Source organism: Hipposideros armiger, unplaced genomic scaffold (genome assembly GCF_001890085.2).
Source record: "Hipposideros armiger isolate ML-2016 unplaced genomic scaffold, ASM189008v1 scaffold_42, whole genome shotgun sequence".
Taxonomy (NCBI): Eukaryota; Metazoa; Chordata; class Mammalia; order Chiroptera; family Hipposideridae; genus Hipposideros; species Hipposideros armiger.
The window spans coordinates 3,593,743-3,620,673 of record NW_017731392.1 but is presented as its reverse complement, the minus strand read 5'-3'; the positions used below and the strand labels follow the sequence as shown (position 1 = coordinate 3,620,673).

The 26,931-nt window shown below is 40.1% G+C and overlaps 2 protein-coding genes across 4 annotated transcripts in view; both read right to left on the bottom strand.

Annotated features, from left to right (window-relative positions):
* The window catches only part of LOC109380969 (cytochrome P450 2C19-like), a 20,336-nt gene extending 8,207 nt beyond the window's left edge, over positions 1–12,129 (bottom strand). The window contains exons 1-7 of one of the 2 annotated variants that reach the window (XM_019639125.1): positions 11,946–12,129; positions 9,873–10,074; positions 8,521–8,683; positions 8,200–8,349; positions 6,541–6,701; positions 5,183–5,359; positions 358–499 (exon numbers count right to left, since the gene is read on the bottom strand). In XM_019639125.1, the coding sequence (XP_019494670.1) occupies positions 358–499; positions 5,183–5,359; positions 6,541–6,701; positions 8,200–8,349; positions 8,521–8,683; positions 9,873–10,040 (961 nt within the window). In that variant the 5' untranslated portion in view covers positions 10,041–10,074; positions 11,946–12,129. Of the gene's footprint in view, positions 1–357; positions 500–5,182; positions 5,360–6,540; positions 6,702–8,199; positions 8,350–8,520; positions 8,684–9,872; positions 10,271–11,945 lie in introns of those variants that run through there. The other variant, XM_019639124.1, reaches the window with a different exon arrangement.
* A 5,691-nt stretch (positions 12,130–17,820) lies between these two features.
* LOC109380970 (cytochrome P450 2C18-like) overlaps positions 17,821–26,931 on the bottom strand; it is a 39,332-nt gene continuing 30,221 nt past the window's right edge. For both annotated transcript variants that reach the window (XM_019639127.1, XM_019639126.1), the window contains 2 exons: positions 25,914–26,055; positions 17,821–18,207 (listed from right to left, as the gene is read on the bottom strand). In XM_019639127.1, the coding sequence (XP_019494672.1) occupies positions 18,026–18,207; positions 25,914–26,055 (324 nt within the window). In that variant the 3' untranslated portion in view covers positions 17,821–18,025. The remainder of the gene's footprint in view (positions 18,208–25,913; positions 26,056–26,931) is intronic.

Below are 26,931 nucleotides of genomic sequence, written 5' to 3'. Positions count from 1 at the left end.
TTATTTTTTTTTTCTCAGCTGAGTCATCCTGCCACCTGTTGGCAGCTCAGCGGCAGCTCAGCTCGGGCTGGGAATTGAACTGCTGGGTTTTTTTTGTTTTGTTTTTGTTTTTTGTTTGTTTTTTTTGTTTTTTTAATTGAACTGCTGTTGATCAGAGCTTGCACTCTTGAGTGAGCTCTTAACTAACTGAGCCACTCGGCTGGCCCTATTATCCGTTTTTTAAATTTGGAAAAATTAAGCAAGTGAAACAGAAATTTCAATAATGAAGCTTGTCTAAGAGATACAAGATGGAATGCACCAGCAATGTCTTCACAACGTCTTTTCTGAAATTCACCTTGCCCGCCATGTTGGGCATACCTGTGACCTCTGGGTGCTTCAGCAGGAGCAGGAGAGCATATCTCAGGGTGGTGCTCGTTGTCTCTGTCCCAGCTCCAAACAAATCAGTTACAGTGGTTGCCAAATTTTCAAAAGTAAATTCCAACTGTGGATTATGCTTTTCCTAGGAATAATTTGATGAAATTATTTGACAAATTAATTAGCCAAAATTATAGTTAATCCAAAATAACTCATATTGCTATAAAGTTAATAAGCCAACATATGAACTGCAAGGTGTAATTTTAGAAAAACCTACTATGTGGTATGCAAGAGACTATAAAATAGTCGACTCAAGCATCATTTTCTACTGCCTTATCCTTCTCTAGCCTAAAAGTAACATTCATCAGCCTCCTTTGCAGTTAGGTGAGCCATACGGCATAGTTTTTACAAGTGAAATATAAGCAGAAACCTATTGGGTCCACTTCCTCCTTCTTACTCAAAACAAAGATGTGAAGAAAGAGGTAGAGCAGACTTCATCTTGGGGCAAAAGGATTTAATCATGAAGTGAAGCCTATATACTAAGTATGGGTAAAGAAAAATGGAAAGTATTTGACTTGCTGATGTTTCAGTGCTTCTGTACTATCCTTACACAGACACATTGCAAGAATCCTTTTATGAGCAATAAATAAACCCTCTATTGGGGCCGGCTGAGTGGTTCAGTTGGTTAAGAGTTGGCTTGGGAGCGTGGGCTCTGAGCAGCAGGGCTGCTGGTTCAGTTCCCACATGGGCCAGTGACGCTGTGCCCTCTACAGTTAAGATGGTGAACACCAGCTTGACCTGGAGCTGGGCTGCCATGAGTGGCCGGCGACGGCATAGGCTGCAATGGGGCTGCAGTGGGGCTGCCCTGAGCTACCGTATGCAGGTGGCAGCTGCTGTACTGCTGTGAACGGCTGTCCAATGGCCAGCAACCGACTGCCTCAGCCGGGAAGAGTGAAATGATCATAATACCAACATGGGCCAGTGAAGCCACATCCTCCACAACTAGACTGAAAAACCAAAGGACAGCAACTTGTCTGTTTCCCTTCCCCGATTCTCCAACGCTGTTCCCCTCTCCCAATTCCCCTATATATATATATATATATATATATATATATATAAAGTTAAAAAAAATAACCCCACTATTTGTTAAAGCCATTGTTAGTAGGTTTTATTTTATTTATAGGCAAACACAATCTTCATTAGTAGAAATTGGTCAATTAGGGTCATATCATGAAAGATGCTATAATTGTTCTATTTTATTATTAATTATTGTTGTTAATCTCTTATTGTGCCTAATTTATAAATTAAACTATCATAGGTATGTTGGTATAGGAAAATCATAGAATATATAGGGTTCAGTACTATCTGTGGTTTCAGACATTCACTGAGGGTCTTGGAACATAACCCCTATGGATAAGGGGGGACTACTGTACCCGACAGCTGCTGGTCACACCCTGTGGCCCACTCAGGCAGGGAAGCAAGTTCAAAGCCCTGCTCATCTGAGAGTACTCTATGGCTTGCCTGGACAGGGAAGGAAGTCAGTGGCTCTGCCCAACTCCAGAGCATAGCGTCCATATATACATGTATCAAAACAACATATACACTTTAAACATATACAATTTTTATATGTCAATTATTCTTCAATAAAGCTTGAAAAAACTCTTTTTAAAATAAAATAGTACTAGAAGAACTAGTCAGAGCAATTAGGCAAGAAAACAAAATTAAAAGTATCCAATTTGAGAGTGTGAGCTCTGGGCAACAGCGGTTCGATTTTCAGCCCGAGCTGAGGTGCTGCTGAGCTGTCAACAGGTGGCAAGTTGGCTCAGCTAAAAAAAAAAAAAAAGGTATCCAATTTGGATTGAAATAAGTAAAACTATGTATATTTGCAGATAACATGATTCTACATATAAAAAATCACATAGAAACCACAAAAACATTACTGGTAATAATAAATGAATCAACACAATTTTCAGGGTACAAGACCAAAGCAAAAATCAGTTGTGACATTATGCACCAGCAATGAAACAAAAATATCAATGTGTCTCTACATTAGTAATGAACATTTCAAAATCAAATTAAGGAAATAATTTTATTTACAATAGCATCTTAAAAAATAAATATCTAGTAATCTATTTAACAAAGAGGTGACAGGCTTGTACTCTGATAACTAAAGCCATTGTTAAACAAAATAAAGATTACCTAAATAAATGAAAAACCATCCCATATGCAAGTTTTGAAAGATTTAATATTGATAAGATAGTAATACTACCTTAAGCAACGTAACAATTTAATGCAACCCCATTTTGAAGTAACGGAAAAGCCAATCCTCAAAATTCATATGGAACTTCAGGGGTAGGACTCAACTTCCCAATTTTAAAACTTACTACAAAGCTACTGTAATAAAAACAATGTACTTCTGGCAAAAAGAAAACAAAACCTATAGAATAGAATTGAAATTCAGATATAAACCACAACATCTATGGCCAATTTATTTTCAACAAGGGTGCCAAGACTCTTCAATCTAAAAGAAGAGTCTCTGAAACAAATCATGCTGGAATACCTGCATAACCACATAGAAATGAATGAAGTTGGACCCTTGCTTCACTCCATATGCAAAATATAACTCAAAATAGATGAAAAGTTAAATATAAGAGCTAAAGCTATAAAACTCTTACAAGAAAAGGGTGAACCTTCACAAATTCAGATTTGGCAATAGATTCTTATTTTTGACACTAAAGTAACAGCAGAAAAAATATATAAATCAGACTTCATCAAAATAAAAACATTTATACATCAAAGAACATAATCGAGGATGTGAATCACAACTTACATAACGGGAGAAAATATTAGCATTTCATATATATATATATACAACTCTTACAGCTCAACAACAAAGACAAGCAACTCAATTTTTAAAAGGCAAAAGACTTGAATGATATTCCTTCAAAGAAGGTATTTAAATGGGTAACAGCACATGAAAATATGTTTAACATCATCAGTCATCAAGGGAATGCAAATCAAAACCACAATGAGATACTACTTCATATTAACTGGCATAGCTTTAATAATTTCAAAAATAAAGTAGAAAATAAGCTTTGACTACTATGTGGAAAATAGGAATGTAAATGCTGCAGTCACTATGGAAAAGTTTGACTGTTCTTCAAATGTAAGACATAAAATAGTGATATGTCCCATCAAGCCCACTCCTAGAAATGTACCCAACAAAAATGAAAACAAGTCCATAAAGAAACTTGTATACAAATGTTTATAGCAGCATTATTCATAAGAGCCAAAGGTAGATACTATACAAATGTCTATCAATGGATGATGAATAAACAAATTATGCTATGTACATTACATGGAATGTTATTCAGCCATAAAAATTAACAAAGTACTGATACATACTGCAACTTAGATGAGCCTCCAAAACATTATGTTAAGTGAAAGAAGCCAGAAACAGAAGGTCACAATGCTATGAGTCCTTTTATATGATATATCCATAATAGGTAAATCCATAAGGCAGATTACAGCCTAACCCACGGTGGGGTGAAAGGAATGAGGAGTGATCACTTAATGGACATGGTATGTTTTTGCAGAGTGATGGGAAAATTTTGAAATTAGAGAGAGCTAGTGGTTGCACACCATTGCAAATGCCCTAAATACCACTAAATTGTATACTTCAAAGTGGTTAGTTGTATGGTATATAAATTTCATCTCAATTTTATTTATTTATTCATTTTTTTAGCTGAGCCATCCTGCCACCTGTTGGCAGCTCAGCGGCTGCTCAGCTCAGGCCGGACTCAAACCACTGTTGCTCAGAGCTCAAACTCTTGAGCGAGCTCTTAACCAACTGAGCCACTCGGCCGGCCCCTCATCTCAATTTTTAAAATGGCATTACTCCATGATTGATCTACAAATTTAACACAATCCCTATCAAAATCTCCACTGGCTTCTTTGCAGAAACTGACAAGTTCATCCTAAACTTCTTATGGAAATTCAAGGGACCTAAAATACCCAAATAATCTTGAAAAACAACCATGTTGAAGAATTCACACTTCTCAATTTGTAAAAAGCTAGTAATTAAGACTACTAGATGATGCGCTACTGGCATAAGGACCCACATATAGGTTATGGAATACAATTGAGATCAAACCAATACATTCTCACATTTTCAGTTAATTGATTTTTGACCTTACAAAGGTCAAGGTAATTCATGTGAGAAAAATAATCTTTTCAACAAATGGTGCAAGATTCTTGCTTACAGACACCAACCTCCAACTTCATACCTACATCAATTCATTTTATTTTACATTCAGTGAAGGCTTGTCTCTTCCATCCTCCTATTCTTTCCCACCGCAACATCTGCACCTCTAAATGTATAATTCATCTGTCTGAAATTCCCTCCCTACTCCATCACTGCAAATATATTAAGATGTATTTCCAACCACTGGACTTACAGGAAGCCCAGCTAGGTCAAGCCATTCTTTTCCATTCTCTTATACATTGTGTGCAATGACCTTACTCATCACTGTATTACTATGGCATATTCTTCTGCATTTTCTAACTTGTTTGTAATTGTTCTATTTCACCTGAGGTTGTCATTCTGTCTCTCCTAAGGTAGATTTTTAGTACCTAAAGAACAGGATTAATGTATTCCACTTATTTAACAATTTAATATTATATTTTCTATAATGCTTAGTGTAGATTCATGCACACATTAGATCCTTAAGATGCTTGTTAGAATTGCTTCCCTGGTAAATACAGAAATATTCAGCGAACCACAAAATGCACAGGCAGTCAAACAACTGAGCTTTTGTTAAAATTTTACCTGCTCCATTTTGATCAGGAAACAATCAATGAAGTCCCGAGGATTGTTAATGTCCAGGGATGCTTGATGTTTCCTTGCTTTCTTCATAACATAAGTTCTTAAAAAATCAACATTTTTAAATAATTTGTTATGACTCCCTGGGAAATAATCAAGGAAAACAGGGAAAGTATTGCAGACCTACAAGAGAAAATGATAGGTTATTAGATTCAAAAACACTTAATAGAGACATATACCCTATGCCAACCCCTGATTAGAAACTGTACTATAGGTATTAATAAAATATGGTCTCTGTATTGAGGGAAATTTTTATTTTGCAAATATATAATTTTCTACACTGATAGGTGTATTTGAAGGAGAAAATTCTGACCAGGGGATCAAAAGTGATAATCATATTTAAAGTATAAAAGCATTTTTATATCAATTCTTTCATTATTTACATCAATTCTTCCCTACAATCTTGAAACATGGGATGGCATAAAATACTATGATTCACAATTTGTAGATGACAACATAGGTGATTGGGCAGCCTGACATAGAGCACAAACGAATCCCTGCTGTTTCTAGTTCTGTCTAGGAGCCTTAGATATCGAATCAGTATTTTAGAACTGGGAGGCTCCTGAAGAGACCATGAAACACAACTCAACATTTGATATATAAAGTAACTGTGCACCAAAGTAGTTAAGTGACTTCTCTAAGATCACATCATTATCTTTTAGGCAGAGTACAGAACACATCAGTTTAGCACAGGTAAAATTGTGATGTTTTTTATGGTTTATACACCATATAACCAATCATTTTGTCATCCTAAAAACAATTACCTTGTCACTTAGGATGCCAACTGAAGCATCAAACACTCCTACCCTACTTAGTGTTCCCTGGCAGCATCCATGGTCCCAACAGTCTCCCTTTTCAAGGAGATATTCTCTTCCTTCCTAAATGCATATACTCCTGTTGCTGCCAACTAAAGTGCCAACAAAGTCACTAAGTGTTGATTGGATGACAAGACTTGTGGGTAATGGAAGCCTTGGAGAAGAATTCAGTTCATTTAGTGGTGTAAGCATGCTTGTGGAGAGTTACCAATGTACTTTATGGGAAACAGGGCTTTAAAATTAAGTGAAAAAACCACTGGATGAGGTCAACGGGATTGAATCCCAGTTTTGTATTCTGTGCATGTCTTTTCCTGTCCAGCATGTAAGGGCTCAGCCATTTTACCCAGATGAGCACTCCATGAAGCTACGCTCTGGGCAGGACTATGGTGTTCACATATTCACTTCACAGTTTGGAGCGTGCAGAGACTTAGACTTCCTGGAAAAAAAGAGCACAAAGGATTCCGTGGGAAAAAACAATCTTGGCCTCACCTGTATCCATGCAGAGCTCAGAATCCTGACGTTTTCATTAAAACATTCCAGTAAGTTTAGAAAATTCTGATCTTTATAATCAAAGCGATTCTGGAAAATAATGGAGCAGATCACATTGCAGGGAGCACAGCCCAGGATAAAAGTGGGATCACAGGGTGAAGCTAAAAAGTCAGAAACAATTTTAAAACACCATTAAAATATACCTATAAAACACTTTGTTTATGAAATAACAGGTAAAGGTAATTTCAGAAACTTTAAAGCAATATCTCACCTACAAATTCCCTTAACAGCAAAATATTCAATGTGCATGAAATTAACACATCGCTTTTACCTTAACCTGGTAGGCTATTTCAAACAAGGTAGTGAAATAATGGATAGACCTTGGGGGCATTATGCTAAGTGAAATAAGTCAGACAGAGAGAGACAAATATTGTATAATATCACCTATATGAAGTATTTAACTTGAGTAGTCAAACTCAAGAAATGGTAGGGCATGGAATAAAAGGAAACGTGTAGTTAGTGGCTTCTACACCAGGCGCTTTTAAATGTTCCAGGGCTCTAAGCTTTAAATCAACTTATTTTAGTCTGATAGGTTGAGGATAATTTAAAAAGCCTTGGGAATTTTTTTGTCTGTATGTGATTCAGAGGTAAACTATGATTTTCAACCTTTCCTTTCACTTACTGTGGCAGAAAGAATTTAAAAACAGGGTAATTTGTAATACAAGCTAAAAATCAGAGTGTTTTTGACAAGCACTTTAGAGGTCATTATATCTGCAGTGAAAGATAAATAATTACCATATACTTGCTAACAAAACCTAGTAAAGTTGGGACAAAGTTTAGCAAACTGAAAACAGCCTTGTTCCATTTAGAGAACACAGGGTAAGTAGTTATTGCTAATGGTTGAAATCTACATAAGTAAAACATTTTATAACTAGGCATTTGCTATTTTGAAGAATTATGATGCAGTATATAATAAAAATACGTAAATCAATACAATGAGTATTAGGTAACAAAAGTAATTAATGCTGATATTTTAAAAATAGTGCTGTCTTTACAGAAAAATCATAATTGATGAGATAAGCAATTGAAACCACAGATGACACTATTACTTGCTAGAGCTCTAGGCCTGGGCCTTGAAAATAACTCTCAGATATGTTTGTGAGGCTGACAATATAAATATAATCCAATTAAAGGCACCTGTCACTTATTACATGCTTCATAAGAATCTGATGAGGGCATTCCCACCATGTCCACTTGACAAATATCACCTGGTGAAATGCTCGGGAATAAATAATCTATATTTATGCTTTAAGAAAAACATTGCTCCCTCTTTCAGAAAATGATTCAAAATGATTCTTCATGATTTCTGATTTGAAAACAAAGGTGGAACTGAACTGGATTAAATGACTTTTGAAATGAATAAAATGATTTTATTCCCACACTGTGTGCACAATCATGGGTGCACCACACAACTAGCATAGATACGCTAAACCTCCCTTGCCTCTCGACTTCAAACCCTCCCTCCTCCACATGAGGGCTGGTAGCTACTACCCATAGGATAGATTTGGGCCCCCTGAAATGTTGCCAAGGATGTCATCAGGAAAGAGAACAGTCTGTTGAGCTCAGAGTTACAGAGAAGCAGAATATAGAATCACCCACCATTGGTTTTTCTCAACTCCTCCACAAGACAGCGGGCTTCCTCCTGAACGCGGTCCTCAATGCTCCTCTTCCCCATCCCGAAATTCCGCAGGGTCATGAGAGAGAAGCGCCGCATCTCTTTCCATCTCTTTCCATTACTGAAAACAATCCCTACAAAAAGAGAAAACAGAAACTGGGAGGGAGGTCCTAGGCGAGGAGGAGGAAGCTGACATCTGGCAGTCACGTGGATGGGCCAAGCTTTGGGGAGGAGATCTTCAAATTCCCATTTTCCATCCTCCCCACGCCCATTACCAGTGTGAACGTGCACACGTGCATACCTACCAAAGCCTTTATTAACTTTTTCAGCCACTGCGAAGCTGCCTCTTCCAGAAAAGTCCTCTCCCAGATCGATCAGGGCTTCCTTCACTGCTTCATATCCATGCAGCACCACAGTGGGCTTCATGCCAAAATACACGGTGAACACAGGGCCATAGACTTTTGAGAGCTGGGAAAGGAGATACAGATATTAGCAAAAGAAGTCACTATTTGATAATACATTGTGCCTGATTCAGTATGATGTTATCATCCTGTTTTTGTTTTTATTCTACAACACACAGCCTAAAATCTCCCTGAATTTAATTCACAAATATGAGGGTGATTGTTAACAGCTGCCACGTAGGAGCCAGGCAACGAGCTGGGTGATGAGAACACAGATCACAGTGAATCCTCAAAGCAGCACCTTCAGTAGGTTCATTTGCCCCACTTATAAATAAGGGAACGGATGTCAAGAGAAGTCCAATTCCTTTCCAGCATCTCTAGCTACTACATAAAAGATTGAAATAGGAGCCTCTTCTTAGTTGACCTCTGATCCTTGAGAAATACATCAATCCTCGATGCCCACCTTGGGACCAATGGCCAGCCGCTTAGTTTAGGATCACCTGTACAGCTGTTGCCATAAGAATTCTGATTCAGTAGCCCTGTGATGAATACTGGAAATCTGTACTTTTAAAATCAGCCCAGGTGTGATCCTCTCATATTACAGCACAGAAGGCAAGTGAGCCCCCCAGAGGCAGTGCCTGGATGTGCAGCATCTCCTGGAAGAACAATTTCTGTCACCTGCAGCATTTACAGGGTATGGACAGCAGCTTTGTGCAGAGGAAAAAGGATCCTGTTACCATCCAGCAGCCGTGATTACTTTTTTCTCTCATCCTGGTCCTAATCCCAAGCTGTTTCCTTGACATCAGGCATTAACTGGCTTCTTCAGAAAAGTTCAATTTTCATGGTTGTTCTGTACCAAACACACTGAACATATGGTAGATGACTACTTGACTGAAATCACTAATCAAACACACTTCCCTTACCATTTAACTTCAGCCCAAAGTCACAGTAAATGATGGTGAAACAAAAAAGCAGCAATTCTCCCATCTTTTGCCACTTTATTATTTTGATTCCACCATACAAAGACCTAAGTATATCTCACTTGCAAAATGCACTACTTCGTTCCACTATTCTTGACGATAAATCAATAAAAAATAATACTCCATGGGGACTATTTGTTTTATAATGACATATTTTAATTATTTTAATATATTAAAATTTATTTAAATATATTTTAATAAACATATTTTATCTAAAAGCAGATGTTAAATTACTTACCCTTTGCGAGATGCTGGAGGAACATAAAACGTACTTACATTGCTTAAGGATTTGCTGATGTTCTTCAGATCTAACTGCAGGATATTTCCAATAACTGGGAGAGGAGTGGGGCCAGGCGGGAGGTTCCCCTTCCCAGAGTTCTGTTTCCACAGTGAAAGGAGAAGCAAACAGGAGAGGCAGAGCACCAGGAAGACAAGTGGATCCATTGCAGCTTTCTCTTCTTAGTTAGACAACTGGGAGCTTAAAACACAAACTACTATGACACTCCCTGCTATTCGACACGTGCCTCTTTGACTCTGAAGGTGATTAATCAGCTGGATCTATATACTTTAATCTCTGTTTATAAGAAACTTCACCTCACTGTTCTCCTTCTTTACAATGCTCCACCTTGGAGATTCTGATTTAACAAGTTTTGGGTGGAGCTCAGGAATTGTTTTTCAAAACACCACATGTGGGTGAGAACCAGTGAAGTAAATATATTGATCAAAACAATTGCTCAACATTCTGGATTCTCAGATTAATGACTGCTTGAGAATTTATAACTTAGGGGGCAATCTTTGTATAAAAAAGTGCTTATCCTTTAATGCTTTATCAAATGTCAGTATACTTTGTCCCTGAAAATGAAAGCGTTTTGAAATATATTAGGGTAATGTACTAACATTATAGCTAGCTAAACAAAAACTAGGGAACATAACTCATTAATGTTGAACGTCCAAATAGTCATCAAGTAACTAGCTAAGTAAATGTACACTTTTTAAATTTATTTACTTATTATTTTAAAAATTAAATTAATTGGGGTGACATTGGTTAGTAAAATTATACAGGTTGCAAGTGTACATTTCTATAATGCATCATCTATATATTGCATTGTGTGTTCACCACCCAGAGTCATTTCTACTTCTATCACGATATATTTGACTCCCTTTACCCTCTTCTATCACCTCTTCTTCCCTGTTACCCCACTTACTGTTGCTTGTGTCTATGAGTTTTGTTTGTTTCTTTGTGTTGTTCATTGGTTGCGTATATACAATAGAATATTACCTGGCTATCAGAAAAGATGACATACTGTGATTTGTGACAACATGGATGGATCTTGAGATTACCAGGATAATAAAATGTCAGACAGAAAAAGTCAAGGACCATATGACTTTAGTCATATGTGGGATATTAAACTAAAAGCAACAATACACTTATATGTTATAATATCAAACTCTCTCCCCACCAAAAAAAAAATTGAAAAAAAGAATTATTAATTTTTACTTTCCAAATGAAGAAAGGAAAACTCAGAGAGAACAGGACACCCATCCAGTGTCACACAGCTCATAAGTGCTAAAATTAGGATTTGAACTTATATTTTCTAATGCCCATTGTGGTGCACTACAGCTTACAACACAGCTGCCTCGAGCACAATTTTAGGAAAACAAAACCAAATCGCAAAACATTTATTTCTCTGAATGTGCACCCCGCTAACTAGTCACAAAATAAGAGGCTTCACATTAAGTAGAAGCCCTTATTTGACTCCAAGGATAAAAGGGCCATCGGTTCTCAAGAGAAGAAATGAAAGATGGACATGGGCCCTGTCCGTCATTGCAGGGGTGACACTTGTGCAGGTCCCTGAGGGAGGAGCCCTCTCAGAGAGAGTAAGGGGGAGGGCTGGAAAATCCAGGGCTTCCCCCACCTGCCTGTCACCTCCAAAGCAGCTGCTTCTGTTGCTTTTCCAGCCTGTTGTCAGAAATAATAGAATGAAGAATGCACAGCAAGGAAGGGCGGTTTCAGACGGGACAACAGGCATGGATTCTGTGGAGGACGGAAGACAGGGACTTCATGGAACAAACTCATAGCAGAGAACCAGCATTACATGCAGACTTGAACATGAGACAACACCTAGTGGTTGTGAGGCTCCAAATATCACTGGAATGATATACAATACTATATCACTAATAGTAATGCTTGTACAGACATATTCTGTAAAGATAGATCACATCAGTGCTAAATTGATTAGTGCCGCTGTTTCTAAGCTCTTTTGGTAAGGAAAATTCAGACTTGTCAAGACCCCATTTATAACATACAGTTTATCCTTCATGTTTACAGGGAGACTGACACTCGCTTACCTTTGCCTAAGGTACAATGATGATTATTTTAATGATGAGGCAGCTGTCCTGGAAGTTTCAGCACCTAGGTCAAGGACACACAGACTGCCGGGGTGGAGCTCAGGCCCACATCCCCTGAGCTGTGCATCTTCCTTACACGCAAAACATTCAGTTCAAGCAAGCTCCCTGGCACTTACCGAGTGTGTACTATGATTTGGTATTCTGTGACTTACCTTAATCAGTGACTATCAAATAAACATTAATTGAGTCAATATTGCAGCACAGATTGACTAAGACTGGGGTCAGAGAAGTTTAGTTTTGTAACCTTTAGAACTTGAGTGAGTCCAGGTGTAGGTAAACCGTTTATCCAGGGCAAAGAGCAGCATTAGTGTACTGCATAACACACAGCTCTGAAAGACCTGTGCTACCTTACGTTGAATAAAATGAACTCAATGGTTCTCTTTAAAACAACATTTTACTCCTTGACAGACGGGTGTCCTGCTCGGCTCCTCCTTCCTCTTGCTGAGGCTTCTGTCTGGCCCTTTCTCTTTTGTAGAATGGAAGAGTCATAGATGGTTAGAGACAGAAAGGATCAGAGATCTGTAGTCGAATCCCTATGTTAGTTTTTGGAATGAGGACAATTCGGTGACTCAGTGAGGTGCATGGTCATGAACTTATCAGTCCAAGGCCCTGTCTTTGAATCCAGCTTTCTACTTCCAAGTTCAGTGACTCTCAGATGGAAGGGACTTGTCAGATGGATGGCCAGGCGGGCATCAGCGTGAAGTCCTCCATATGAGAGAGGACTGCAAACTTCAGCTAGGGTAGAACTGTGAATTAGAACTTTTCTTTTTGAATAAAGCTTTTCAGTATAGAATAATATACAGAGAGAAAGTCCTAAATGTCCACTCAATGAATTATCACGTGCACATACATCTTGTATAGGGGACGCACATCAAGAAAAATAGTTTTACCAGGTCTCTAAAACACCCCTTTATCTTCTCATACTCAGTACCTTCCTGAGTCCTAAATGTATTCAGTATCACATCATGGGTTAGGTTTGCCTGTTTGTAAATTTTGTATAAATGAAATCATACATTATGTCTTTTTGTGTTATGTAGTTGCTTCACTCTATGTTGTTTAGTGACATTCATTCCTGGTGTTGCAAATAGCAGTAAAATTATGCTTTCTGTGTAGTTGTCTATCTTATAACTATTGCACCATTTATACTTTTCATTGCATTGTTATGGAAAGATGGGGTGATTCCAGTTTGTGGCTATTCTGAATAGTGCTGGTATTAACATTCCTATACATGTCTCCTTTGTATCCCAAGGTATTGGGTTTCTCCTCAGTATATACCTAGGGATGTGATTGCTGGATATGCAGACGTGTTCAGCTTTAGTCAATACTGCCAAAGAATTACCCACATGGTTGACCCAATTAACAGTTTTACTCTGAGTATCCGTTGCTTCACTTTGTTGCAAACACTATCTATATTGTCTTTTTTCATTTTAAGCTTTCCGATAGGAATGTAGTAATATCTCATTGTAGTTTTAATTCATGTTTCCATGAAGTTTATTGATGCTGAGCATTTTTTCAGCTATCCATTGGCAATATCAATTCTTCTGTGAAGGGTTTGTATAGCTTACATGTGGGCCCACTGTTGGTTTCATATATATATAATGTTTGTGTATATCATTTTTAACAATTTAAGTGTATAGAAAAGTTGGAAGTATGTACAAAGAATTTCCTATATTTTGAACATTTTTGAGTAAATTGGTGACCTGAAGTTCACAACTTGAAATATTTTGGTAAATATTTCCTAAAAGCAATGTGATCTCCTATATACACATAATAGAACCATCCAAATGAGTAAATTCACATTGATGCATTAAGACGACTTAATCTTCATTTCTATTAATGTTTCATCAAAAGTACCTGTGATATTCCTTATATCCAGTTCAGAATCCACTTCAGATGCCCAGTCTTACATATTGCTATTAATTGTCATGTCTCCATTGTCAACTTCACAGCCTAGAACAGTTCCTCAATCTTTCTTGGACTTCTTGATCTTGCCACAATTGAAGAATATAGAACACATATTTGGAAAATGTCACTCAGTGGATTTGTCTGATTTTTCCTTGTGATTAAATTCAGGTTATGGATCTTTGACAGTAATATGACAGAATGATATTTTTACTACGTTTTTTTGTAAAGGCCTCATATATTTATCACTGAACAACCTACTGGTGTAGAAACATATTAACAAAGAAAAACATCATTTTTCCAATAATTTCCCAATAAAACACACCCCACTGTGCCGATAGTAGTGATCTTTTCAGTGATATGATAAGAGGCAAGCAACCTGAATACAGCATAAATATGTGTGTCATCTCATGTGCGATTCCTTACAGATACAGCTTGACTCCTCTCCTCTTGGAGTTGTACCTGATTTCTTTTTAGCAGTTTTCCTCTGAGTCCACTGGGGAACGTGCCAATAGTGCTTTTGTTTCTAGGCCAGGAACCACTTGTTCCTGAAAGTCTTGTAAAACGACATGGCAAGGAAGAGTCAACTGCATGCACCACCATTTTAAATTTCATCATGTTTCTAGTCTACATTGATAGGAGTTTAAGCCGCCTGTTCAGTCAGCAGAACATTATGTGTGAATCTTCAGGGATAATAAACGATGGCTTTCTCTCCTGTCCTCATTCATTTGTTCCTCCCACAAACAAGCATGGAATACTGGGCCCTAATCCTGGCCAGGACCTGTCCCGGATTCTGGACACACAAGGGTGTCGGCACAGTTGTTGAAGGAAGGGGTGTGACGCCACATAGGCAACAGGAGGGAGATCATTCCAGGCTGAGAGGAGAGTGTGCATAGAGGGTTGGGTGGGCCTCAGGCCACAGAGGGCGAAGAAGAAGTAGAGGAAAGAAAGGCCCAGGGCAGGGTGGAGGGTGTGTGAGTTCTTTATTGCTTTGGTGTTGCCCACTCAACCCTCTGCAGCCTTGGTTTGCTGCAGGTACCTGGCACAGGAGTGATTCTGGGCAGAACCAGCTCAGTTTTCTCCTGTGTGTTGTGGTCCAGCTGGTCACGGGAGCAGCCACGGTCCCTCTGCATCAGGAGCCACTAAAGAGTAGTTGCGTCGTGCCTGGGATGGACACTGGTGGCAAGCACAAACGATGCTGAGTGTTTCCTGGCAGAACCACCAAGTCAAATGAGACACCAAGTCTCACTGTACCTGGATTTCATGGGAGGTGGCGGGCAGGCTGTGATGGTTCAGGCACTCAATGCTCTCGTGATCTTAGGCAGAATTTTTCAGGCAGAAAACCTAACAAGTTTGTTTTTAAGAACCACTTACATTAAAATGTCCCCACGATTTGTTTTAATCAGGTATGGTGAGACACACAGTCACAGAAATGACTGTCATGAAGGAGAAAATGGTTGCTCATAGTTCCCTAGAAACAGGAGGCATGGCAACACAGTGAGTGACATGAAGAGACACCCAGGTTGAAATGGAGGCAGAAGTAGGGTGAGGGGAAAGCATGGGCAAAAGCCTTTATTGTGTTATTTTTTTGTGGAAAAATATGGGCGACACAGGGTAGGTATGCTAAGTAAGCTTAGGACTGGCTGTTTCAATAATATCAATGGGTTCCCAGGTGTAGGTACTGCCCCTAGTTGCCTGGTATCTGGCCCTGGGTGGTTAGGGTAGAGGAAGAGTGCATCGTGGAGAGTAAGAGTCAGATAGAGGGCGGAAGATGGGAGAATGGACTCAGGATTGGTTAGTCCACTTATCAAATGCATGCCACCAGGCAAGTCATTCACTACCTCTATAAATTAGCTCACTCTGGGAGGACAGTCCCTCACTGGTTCAGGGAAACCCCAGAGGCAAAAACATCATAAAACACAGAAAACAATAACATGATTAATACAATTTGTCTTCTGATGTTTTGACGTCACATTAAGGAAAGTTTAGGGTGATAATAGTGGAGACAAAGAATAGGCCAAAAGTTGGCCTGAATAGCATAGAAAACGTTTTTATTAGAGTAGAAAGAGTAGAAAGGAGGAACACAAGTAGAGATATAAGGAGTCCTTTAGGGCTTGCCTATAACTAAGTTCCAGTTCATATCACATCAGCCAATAGAATGGAAATGAAATTTTATGTACAACAGTGCCTGTTTGCCCACACATTTGCTAACACTTACATTAAAATTTTTTCATTTACCAATCAATAAAGAGGATTAAAGGATAATAGACATTTTAGTTTGTACGTTTTCTTTTTAAGATCATTTCATATGTTTAGTAACCATTTCCATTTCCTCTTCTGTAATCTGTCCATTCAAATCATCTGTCCATGTTTTTAATACTTAGAAGTTTTACTGGCATATGGTAGAGTAGAAAAACAGCCAGTTGCAGAATAATATGTATAATATGAGCCCAATATTGCAAAGTTCTGAGCATTTGTGGAGGGTTTTAAACACACACACACACACACACACACACACACACACTCACACACACACGGTGCCAAAAAATGTATACACATCTTAAATGTCATTTTAATCTCATATGTATATATGTGTATATGTGTGAGTATATACTTATGCACATACATAGACACATATGTACATCTATCCCCATATGTTATCTTTTTTTATTTTGTTGGGGAATTGGGGAAGGGGAACAGCCAAGTTGTTGTCTTTCAATCTTAGTTGTGGAGGGCACAGCTAGCTCAGCTCCAAGTCCAGTCGCCATCCAGCTGTCCATCGGCAGCTCAGGGCAGCTCAGCTCAAGGTGCCCTGTTCAATCTTAGTTGCAGGTGGGCATAGCTCACCATCCCATGTGGCAGTTGAACCAGAAACCTTGTTGTTAGGAGCATGTGCTCTCACCAGCTGAGCCATCCTGCCACCTGTTGGCAGCTCAGCTCAGGTGCAGCTCACTGGCCCATGTGGGAATCAAACCGGCGACCCTGTTGCTCAGAGCTTATGCTCTTAACCAACTGAGCCACTATGTTGTCTTAAAAGTGCATGCCCCACCCCCATATGTTATCTTAAAAGTGCATGCAAAAGTATAAACTCATTTCTCTAGGAGACGAGCCTGCAAAAGGTTCATAGGCAATGCCACTCCTCATTTCACACACTTCAACACAGAAGGAAAAATGATGACAACAATTTGACTTGTATAAGGCGTTCAGTTGTCTATGCTTTAGAGACAACACGAGACAGAAAACTTCAGATCATAGCATCAAATTGCCATTGCACTCATGTTAAGTGTAAAACAATGTGGTGGAAAGTAGAAAAAGAATAGAATCTGGTGATGCCATGCAGGGATTTGGATCTTGTCTGAGGAGGAAGAATAACAACATATGATTAACAAATATGGAAGCATCTCTTCATAATTGACTTTAAGTGTAAAGCACAAAGTAATAACACTTCAAACCCTTTTATAGTGTTCACGGACACCAGAGCAGAGGAATGAATTCTAACACTGTTCATTCCTCCCTCTCACTTAGAGGCTCATGATTACCCTGCAGGTTGGAGCTGCTCCTGGACACAATTTTTCTCTTTCAAATCCAAACCTCAGCCACTCCAGCTGCTACTCAACCTGGAGAGCTTTTCTGCTGTCTTCCCCTCTGTCTCTCTCTGTGCTTATCATTATGAGGACCAGCACGGCCTCTTTAGACTCTATTTTCTTCCATTTCTCAAGTACATTACATAAAACAGAAGGTAAGTCTATAGGCTGGGTCAGCAAATAGAATGTTTTTGTTTAGAACATGCAGAGGACAAGTGGCTGTGTGTTGGTTTAGTCTAATCATTTCGATTTGTTTCCCAGTGATAACATAGTAATAACTCAATATTGGACAAGTACTAGCAGATGTGGTGGCCAACACAACACGAGTATAAAGAGTAGCCATTTTATTTGTGAAACTCAGGAAACTGTCCTTTAATGGAGGTTGGATATTCTCTGGGTATTGAGAGAATGGGGAGATATGAGATGAGAGGTCAGAGAAAGCATCCTGACTAGTGAGAAGGAGGTGAATGATGCCCTAGAGGAGGGGTGGGTTACAGGCGACCCAGCAGCAGCTAGAAGATGGGCCGCCCTTCCTCACACAGGAATAAAGCAGAGCTGGTATGAGGGCGGCACTTGGCCAAACCCACTGCAAACTGGGGTGGTGTCTATGTCCTTTGGGTCAACCAGAGATTTCAGGGTAAAATTCTGTAAAATGGTCGTCAGGAATAAAAACAACTCCATGCGGGCCAGGCCCTCTCCAACACACATTCGTTTTCCTGAAAATAAACATAAGAGATTTGTTCCTTGAACATAATGTTTTGAATTGTCACAAACAAATATGCTGGTAACTATTTGATGAATAACTGAATAAAGGGCTGGAAAGACGGTTAGAAAGGCAGATGCATAGAGGGATGGACACATTTGCTATTCACCTAGTAACTTAATGGGAACCCTTTATTCAACAAATATTGGTTTTTTATTTTCCCAGAGCATTTTCTTTCCCAATATTTTTAATTTAATTAATTTATTTTTAAAAATTAGTTTCAGGTATATGAAGCAACACAATAGTTAGACATTTAAACCCCTGATAAAGTGATAACCTCCCCCCAAGCTAATACCCCTCTGACATCTTATGTAGCTGTTAAAATACCATCGACTATTTTCCTTATGTTGTACTCCACATCCCATGACTATATATACCTATATATTTACTTGTAGTTGACATTCAGTATTATTCTACTTCAGCTCTTCAGGTGTATAACACATTGGTCAGGCAACTACATAGTCTATGACATGATCCCCCTGATGAGTCCAGTGCCCATCTGGCACCTTGCATGATGTTTACTACATTGTTGATTATATTCCCCATACTGCATTAACTATCAATTTGTATTTCTTAATGCCTTCCCTTTTTCCACCCTGCCCGTAACCCCTTTCCCGTCTATCACCCTGATAGATCTATAGTACCTATCTGGCACCATACCTATTTATTACAATATTATTGACTATACTCCTTATGCTACACTCTACATCCCCATGACTGCTGTATAATAACCAATTTGCACTTCTTAATCCCTTCCCCTTTCATCCATTCTAAACCCCCCCTCCCATCTTAAAGAAGTCCCTCTAAGATTCCTTGAAATACTGGTTTGGTGGTGATGAACTCCTTCAGCTTTTTCTTGTCTGGGAAGCTCCTTATCTGTCCTTCAATTTTAAATGATAGCCTTGCTGGGTAGAGTAATCTTGGTTGTATGTCCTTGATTTTTATCACTCAGAATATTTCCTGCCACTCCCTTCTTGTCTGCAAAGTTTCTGTTGAGAAATCAGCTGACAGTCTTATGGGGGCTCCCTTGTAGGTAACTAACTGCTTTTCTCTCGCTGCTTTTAAGATTCTCTCTTTGTCTTTAACCTTTGGCATTTTAATTATGATGCGTCTTGGTGTTGGCTTCTTTGGGTTTATCTTATTTGGGACTCTCTGTGCTTCCTGAGCTTGTATGTCCATTTCCTTCAGCAGTTACGGAAGTTTTCTGTCATTATTTTTCAAATAGGTTTTTGCTTCCTTGCTCTCTCTCTTCTGCTTCTAGCGTGCCTATAATGCTAATGTTGGTATGTTTGATATTGTCCCAGAGGCCCCTTAAACTCTCCTCAATTTTTTGGATTCTTTTTTCTTTTTGCTGTTTTGGTTGGGTGTTTTCTGCTACCTTATCTTCTACATCACTGGTTGGATCCTCTGCTTCCTCTAATCTACTGTTGATTCCCTGCAATATATTCTTCATTTCCATTATTGTATCCTTTATTTCTGACTGATTCTTTTTTATGGTTTCCATCTCCATTTTTATGCTTCCTATTTCTCTGTTGAAGTTCTCCCTGAGATCATTGAACATTCTTATAACCAGTGTTTGGAACTCTGCATCTGATAGACTGTTTATCTCCATTTCACTTAGGTTTTTGTTTTGTTTTTTTAAAGATTTTTATTGGGGAATTGGGGGGATTGGAACAGTGCTGGAGAATTGGGGGAAGGGGAACAGACAAGTTGCTGTTGTTTTGTTCTTCAGTCTTGTTGTGGAGGACGTTGCTTCACTGGCCCAAGTTGGCACCATCATTGCTCTCTTCCCGGGTGAGGCAGATCAGTCGCTGGCTTCTGGACGGNATCACATTAAATATAAATAGATTAAATGCTCCAATCAAAAGATATAGGGTGGCTGAATGGATAAGAAAGCAAGACCCTTGCATATGCTGTATACAAGAGACTCACCTCAGATCAAAAGACACATACAGGCTGAAAGTAAAGGGATGGGGTAAAATCTTTCATGCAAATGGAACTGAGAAAAAAGCTGGAGTAGTGATACTTATATCAGATAGAATGGACTTTAAATTGAAGCATGTAATAAAGGACAAAGAAGGGCACTTCATAGTAATAAAGGGATCGATCCAACAAGAGGACATAACCCTAGTAAACATCTATGCACCTAACATAGGATCCCCTAAATATATAAAACAGATATTGACAAACATAAAGACAGAAATCAACAGTAACACTATCATAGTAGGAGACTTCAACACCCTACTGTCACCAATGGACAGATCCTCCAGACATAAATGACACATTAGACCAGCTGGATTTAACTGATATTTTCAGAGCACTTCACCCCAAAGCTACAGAATATACATTCTTCTCAAGTGCACATGGAACGTCTTCCAAGATAGACCACATGTTAGGCCACAAAACAAGTCTCAATAAATTTAACAAGATTGAAATCATACCAAGCATCTTCTTTGGCCACATGCTATGAAACTAGAAATCAATTATAAGAAGAAATCCGGAAAGCTCACAAATACATGGAGGCTGAATAACATGCTCCTAAATAGTGAGTGGGTGAAAACTGAGATCAAGGAGGAAGTCAAAACATACCTTGAGACAAACGAAAACGAAAACACCACGACCCAAAATCTATGGGATGCAGTAAAAGCAGTCCTAAGAGGGAATTTCATAGCAGTGCAGGCCTATCTAATGAAGCAAAGAAAATCTCAAATCGAGAAGTTATCCTTACACCTCAGGGAACTGGAAAAATAACAGCATAATAAGCCCAAAGGCAGTACAAGGAAGGAGATAATAAAGACCAGAGCAGAAATAAATGAAATAGATACCAGAAAAACAATACAAAAGATCAATGAAACCCAGAGCTGGTTTTTTGAGAAGATAAACAAAATTGACAAACCTCTAGCCAGACTCATAAAAAAGAAAGAGAGACCACAAATTAGTAAAATCAGGAATGAAAGAGGAACAGTGACAACAGACACCATAGAAATACAAAAAAAAAAGAAAATAACAAAATACTATGAGCAACTATATGCTAACAAATTTGGCAATCTGGAAGAAGTGGATAATTTTCTAGACGCATACAACCTTCCAAAGCTAACNTGGTACAAATTCAAAATGAATAATCCCTCTGATATAAAAAAGGTTAACAACTTCGTTTTGACTCTTGACTTGGACTCACTTTTTTGGTCGTGGAGAATTGGCTGACTTCCATTGTGCACTTTGATGCTCTGTTTCAGGGTCGTATTGGTGCACCCATGTTTCCTCGCCAGTGATAACACAGCCCAAAACATCGTCCTGCCTCTCCTAAAAGCCTTGCCAAACTTCAGCTCTCCTTTGCTTTTGTTCATTGGTGAGCTCCTTCGGGACCATTTTTGCACACACCTTTCTCATGCCAAGATTTTCAGTTAAGATTTTTCTGTTTCTCTATCGATGTTTACTTGGTCTGCTATACTTCTCACAGTCAGCCAACAATTTTGACGCACAATTCGACGGATTTTTGCAACGTTTTCGTCAGTTCTGCTCATTACTGGCCACCCTGACCTCTCTTCATCAGTGTTGTGTTCTCTTCCCTCAGAAAAACGTTTAATCCATTTGTACACTGCTGTTTTCTTCATGGCATTATCCCCATAAGCTTGGACTAACATGTCCCTGATTTCACTTCCACTCTTGCCAACGTTAACAAGAAATTTAATGTTTGTTCATTGCTCTAATTCAAGCTCAGACAGTCTCGCAACGGCACACAAAAACACACAACAACAATAATGAACACCACACAGAAAGATACCACCAAACATCAACATGAGCACGGCTGTGAGACCCTGATATACCAAGGTTATGAAACCTTACCGAGCAGTTTGTACAGTGCTGCCAATGTAAGTGCACAGTGGCAAGTTTGGGAACTTAATTGTCATACTTCGTAAACACAGAAACCATGTATTAGAAAACACTGGGGTCATAGAAATGGTGGCAGAAAGGTGGGCTCCCTGAGTTGTCCCCTGGAAATTACCACAAACTGAACAGCTATAACTCATCAGAGGAACCTCTGCTCATCACACAGAACAGCTAAGAGACTCGCACGACGATTGCCTGAAGGTGAGCTAACCAGGCGAGTTGGGGAAGAGGGAAGGGAGGCATGTGGAGACGCAGCCCTCACCTGCTGCTGCGGAGGCCCAGGGCCCCAGGAAGCAGATTGGAGACTATTACAGCAGCAAGGCGACGGGCTACCTCCCTATGCCCCATAGTCCTGCCAAGAGTTCAGCATAGAGCACNCTGCTCACGCTGGCTGCTGGCTACACACAGTAGCCCATGGCAACCCACTGCCACAGGGGCTGCAGCCTATGCCATCGCTGGCGACTCAGGGCAGCCCAGCTCCAGGTTGAGCTGTTGTTCAGCATCTTAGCTGTGGAGGGCAGTGTCACTGCCCCTCATATGTGGGATTCGAACTGGGGCCCTCTGGCATGCCAAGACAGTTCTTAACCATCGTGCCACTAGGCCGGACCTCACTTAGTTTTTTTTCTGGAGCTTTGTTCTGTTATTTGGTTTGGGACATGTTTCTTTGTCTCCCCATTTTGGCTGCCTCTCTGTGTTTGTTTCTATGTATTAGGTAGGGCTGCTATGTCTTCTGGTCTTAGTAGAGTGGCCTTACATAGTAGGTGTGCTGTGAGGTTCAGTGGCACAGTCTTTCTGATCACCTGAGCCACGCGCTCCAGGTGTGTTTGTTGCGTGGGTTGTGTGTGCCCTTCTCTTGTAGTTGAGCTTTGGTTGATAATTGCACATCAATGTCAGGGACTGACCCTTGGGCTCACTGGTTGTGAGGTTTGGCCTTGTCTACAGTGGAAGAGTTGTTGTGCAGGGGCTGACCGTAAAGAGCAGCATCTGCCTCAGCAGGACTCTGGAGCTGCCCAATCCACCCCATGGGTGTGTCATACTTGGAGGGGTCTGGGTGATGCTCCAGCTCATTTTGAAGCTGGCCACTGAAGGCGCCAGTCTCAGGACCACCTTGGAGGGGATCTGCTGTAGGTCTACTTCAGCCATAGCCCATGCCCCACCCAGGGCCACCCAGCGGGAGCCAGAAAGAAATGTGCAAATGGATGCTGCCTGTGTTGTGCTTGGAAGCACCTTGAGAGGCCAACCATGAACCAAGGCCAGCTGCCACTAGTGCTGCCTTAAGGCTGCTCAGCTACAGGTAAAGGACGTGGTCAAGCAGCATCTTGTCTGGGTTCCACGGACCTTTGAGAGACCTTAGGAAAGTCTGCAGCTTGAGCCAAGGTGGGCAGTCTGAATGAAAAAGCTGCTGAAAGCAGCCTGGGTGTGCCCCAAAGTTGGGTGGGGCAAGGTCTCAAGTTGGCAGAGTGTAGGAAACTATGGGGGAGACTCAGAAATGGCGGCAGCCTTCATCCGCATGCAGGGAAGGGGGAGAGCTCATCAAAGAAACAATGGCTCCTGCCAGCTTCCCTGTCCAGCAGAAAGGCACCTCTCCAGCCCCCGTCCCAAGCCAGACAATTCAATTCACCACTATTTGTTCCCTGCCACCTTTCCAGCTGCTGCCCCAGCGCTGGAGCTCAGAGCAAGTGATTCCATTGGTGGGTAAATGCACGCATGGTCCCTTTAAGAGGAGTGCCCGTGAATGCTGCCACCCTCAGTCTCCCTCAGTCACAATCTCTGCTGGTTTTCACAACCAAAAATTATGGGGAATTCTTTCCCTGGCACTGGAACCCTGGTCTGGAATCTCTCACTCCTCTAGAGGATAGGAAGGGAGCCCCCACAGCTGAAATAACCCTGACGACCTTTAGTGGTCACACATGGATGTGCGACCAGCCCGCTCTGCGTCTCTGACCTTCCTACCAGCAGGGAGGTGGCTTCTTTTGCAAGTTCTTAGTTGAAAGGCTTCAATTCATCTTGATTTTAGACAATTCTCAATAATGGTTGTTTTGTAGATTAGTTGTAATATTGATGTGGTTGTGAGAGAAGGTAAACATAATGTTTACCTACTGTGCAATCTTGGATGTCCAACAAATATTTTTTGGGTATCACGTCTGTGTTAAGCGCTTCATTATGTACTCACACATTATAGCTGATCTTTTGACATTTCCAATTTCCATCAATTTTTGTGGAAACACTTAGACAGCAAAGTGGGTTGAAGGGAGAAGAAATAAGAGGAGGAAACTCATATATCCTGTTTCCCTTTCGACCACTGGCACAAAATTCAGCCAAACATGTTTTGTTTTCTTCTGCCCTTCCTATGCTTTCAAAAGCACATGTCTAAATGTGTCTCTCTCTCACTTTAAAATATTAAGTGTCTCCCTCATCTGCCCTATGAGATGAGGTCCAAACAGGTTGAACTGGCCATTCACATTTTGTTTCCAGTCTGATTTCCATATCACGCCTTCCCTTCTTCACACCCTCTGCTCTCAGCTCTAGCCATGCCCACTCTTCATCAATCTCCAGTACACCATGAAGTTTCCAGCTGTATCTCATGCTGCTCCATTTGGTCAAGCGGCACTTCTTTTATACTTCCTTCAGGATCTGTGTCTCATGTCCTTTATTCTTTATGATCTTTGTGATCCCCTCAGGCAATAGAATCTTGCCCTCTCTGCATTTCCTCAGCACCATATTCATGCTTCAGTTGAAGCATGGATCACTTTGAATCATAATTCTCTATTTACAAGTATTTTTCTACCATGCTAAAATGTGCATTCCTTGAAGGGAAGGCTCAGCCCTTGACATCTCGGTATGCACAGTGCAAACCCAAAGCAGGCATCAAAAGTCATCGAATAAATAAAGGCGACTGGATGGCCAGAGACTCGGCACACCCATTGTATCAATAGCTGTGGAGACCCAACATCCAAGATGTATGATCGTGAATGGAGGAAGATCAAGGTGCTTGGAACCACTGTAGAGTACCCTGCCACATTCCCAAGGTTCCCCTAACATGGCAATTAGTTGGCAGATTCTGACATCCTTGAGCTACAGGAAATGTCCTGCTTCTGTGGTCCACTCTATAAGAGGGCCCTGCCTTCTCTTCTCTCTTTGCTCTTTATCTCCTGTGAGGCAGCTCAAATTCTCTTTCTGCTGTTAAAATGTTGCTTATTCCATTTAATACCTCACTGTCGGGTTATGGGAGGGCAGCTCCCATTCTGATCTCCTGAGCAGCCTGTGTTTTCCTCTCCCACAGCACTCGTCTTACTGGATTACAACAATCCTCTTACTAATCTGCTTCCCTAACTAGGGTGTGAGCCCCTTTGGTGCCCATTCTGTGCTATGGAAACTTGTAACCCCAGAGCTCAGCCTGGGCAGTGAGGGATATCACGTAGAAGATACTCAGTGTTGTTGAGTTATATACATTTCTCATGGCAGGTGAGGAAAGTCTAAATGAGTTCTGTGTGGTAAGAGGAGTTCTTAGGTAGCTAAGTCGAGGCAGGATTTAATCAATCTATTTTCTAGCTTCCTCACTTTGGGAGAACTGCCTGGGTCACCTTTCCAAAGTTCCAATAATGGGATGTGTGGTGGTAGGAGGAGCACATGGGCTTTGGGAGTGGTGCCTGTGATCATGGACAAAGAGCAATTCTACCCGTCCCAAGTGGGCACCAGGTAATTTCCAACTGATCCCCCAAAGGCATCTTGTCCCCTTAAGTGCCTAAGGAAATTAACCTTTCTTACCTGCTGAGAAAGGCATGAAGTAGTCACTCTTCTTAAAGTTGCCACTCTCATCCAGGAAGTGGCCAGGGTCAAATACCTCTGGCTTGGGGAATTCCTTGTCATCATTCAGAAGAGAAGTCAGCAATGGTATTACAGTCGTGCCCTGGAAAGAACAGATGATGATAAAATGAGTTATAAATATATCATGGATCTGAAAGAAATGTTACAAATCATTTAGTATGATCTTTTGATTTATATTATAGATAAGGAATCCTAGGTCTATAGAAGGGCAGTGGCATTTCCAGCCAGACAGACCAAGTAATGAACAGGGATGACTTTAAGACCAATGGCCGTGATGTTGCTAAAGTGGCCTCTAATAGCATTTGAAATACTGACTACTTGGTTTCTTGGGGGCCAGACCTCTGAATCTCCTCCACTTATGACACTTGGATACTGGCATCTGTGTCACCCTCTGCTTTATTTCATCACTTCAGTTCAAGTAAGGATTTGGCCATAGAATGAAATTGCACCAAACACATTTGTTTTTAATTTGGGTTGAGGGGGTTAGTATAACAAAATTAAGGATGGGGGAATCCTAAACTCATGTTACAGAAAAAAAAACAAAAACCCAAAGCCAAAATCCTTAGGTCAGCTCTGTCTAACATACTAGCCTTGAGTGTTCCATGGTTTTTTATATTTATATTAAATCTAACTGAAAGTAAATAAAAATTAAAAATCAGTGCCTCAGTTGTATCAATCACATTTCACATACTCAATAGACATATGTGGCTAGTGGAACAACACAGATATTCAGAATTCCCTCTTCCTGAGAAGATGGCACAAGTAATTTCAATCTAATAAACTCACAATCCTTTTTCCCTCAAAGTAGAATTTTTAGTTACCTATTTTTTTTTACAAAATAATTGTTTATTGTCATCATTCATTTGTATATTGAGCATTTATTGTATTCAGCAGGAATTTCTGCCACCTCCTCTTCCACAAAGCCTTTATAATAGTAATATATGCGGGCTTCAAACAG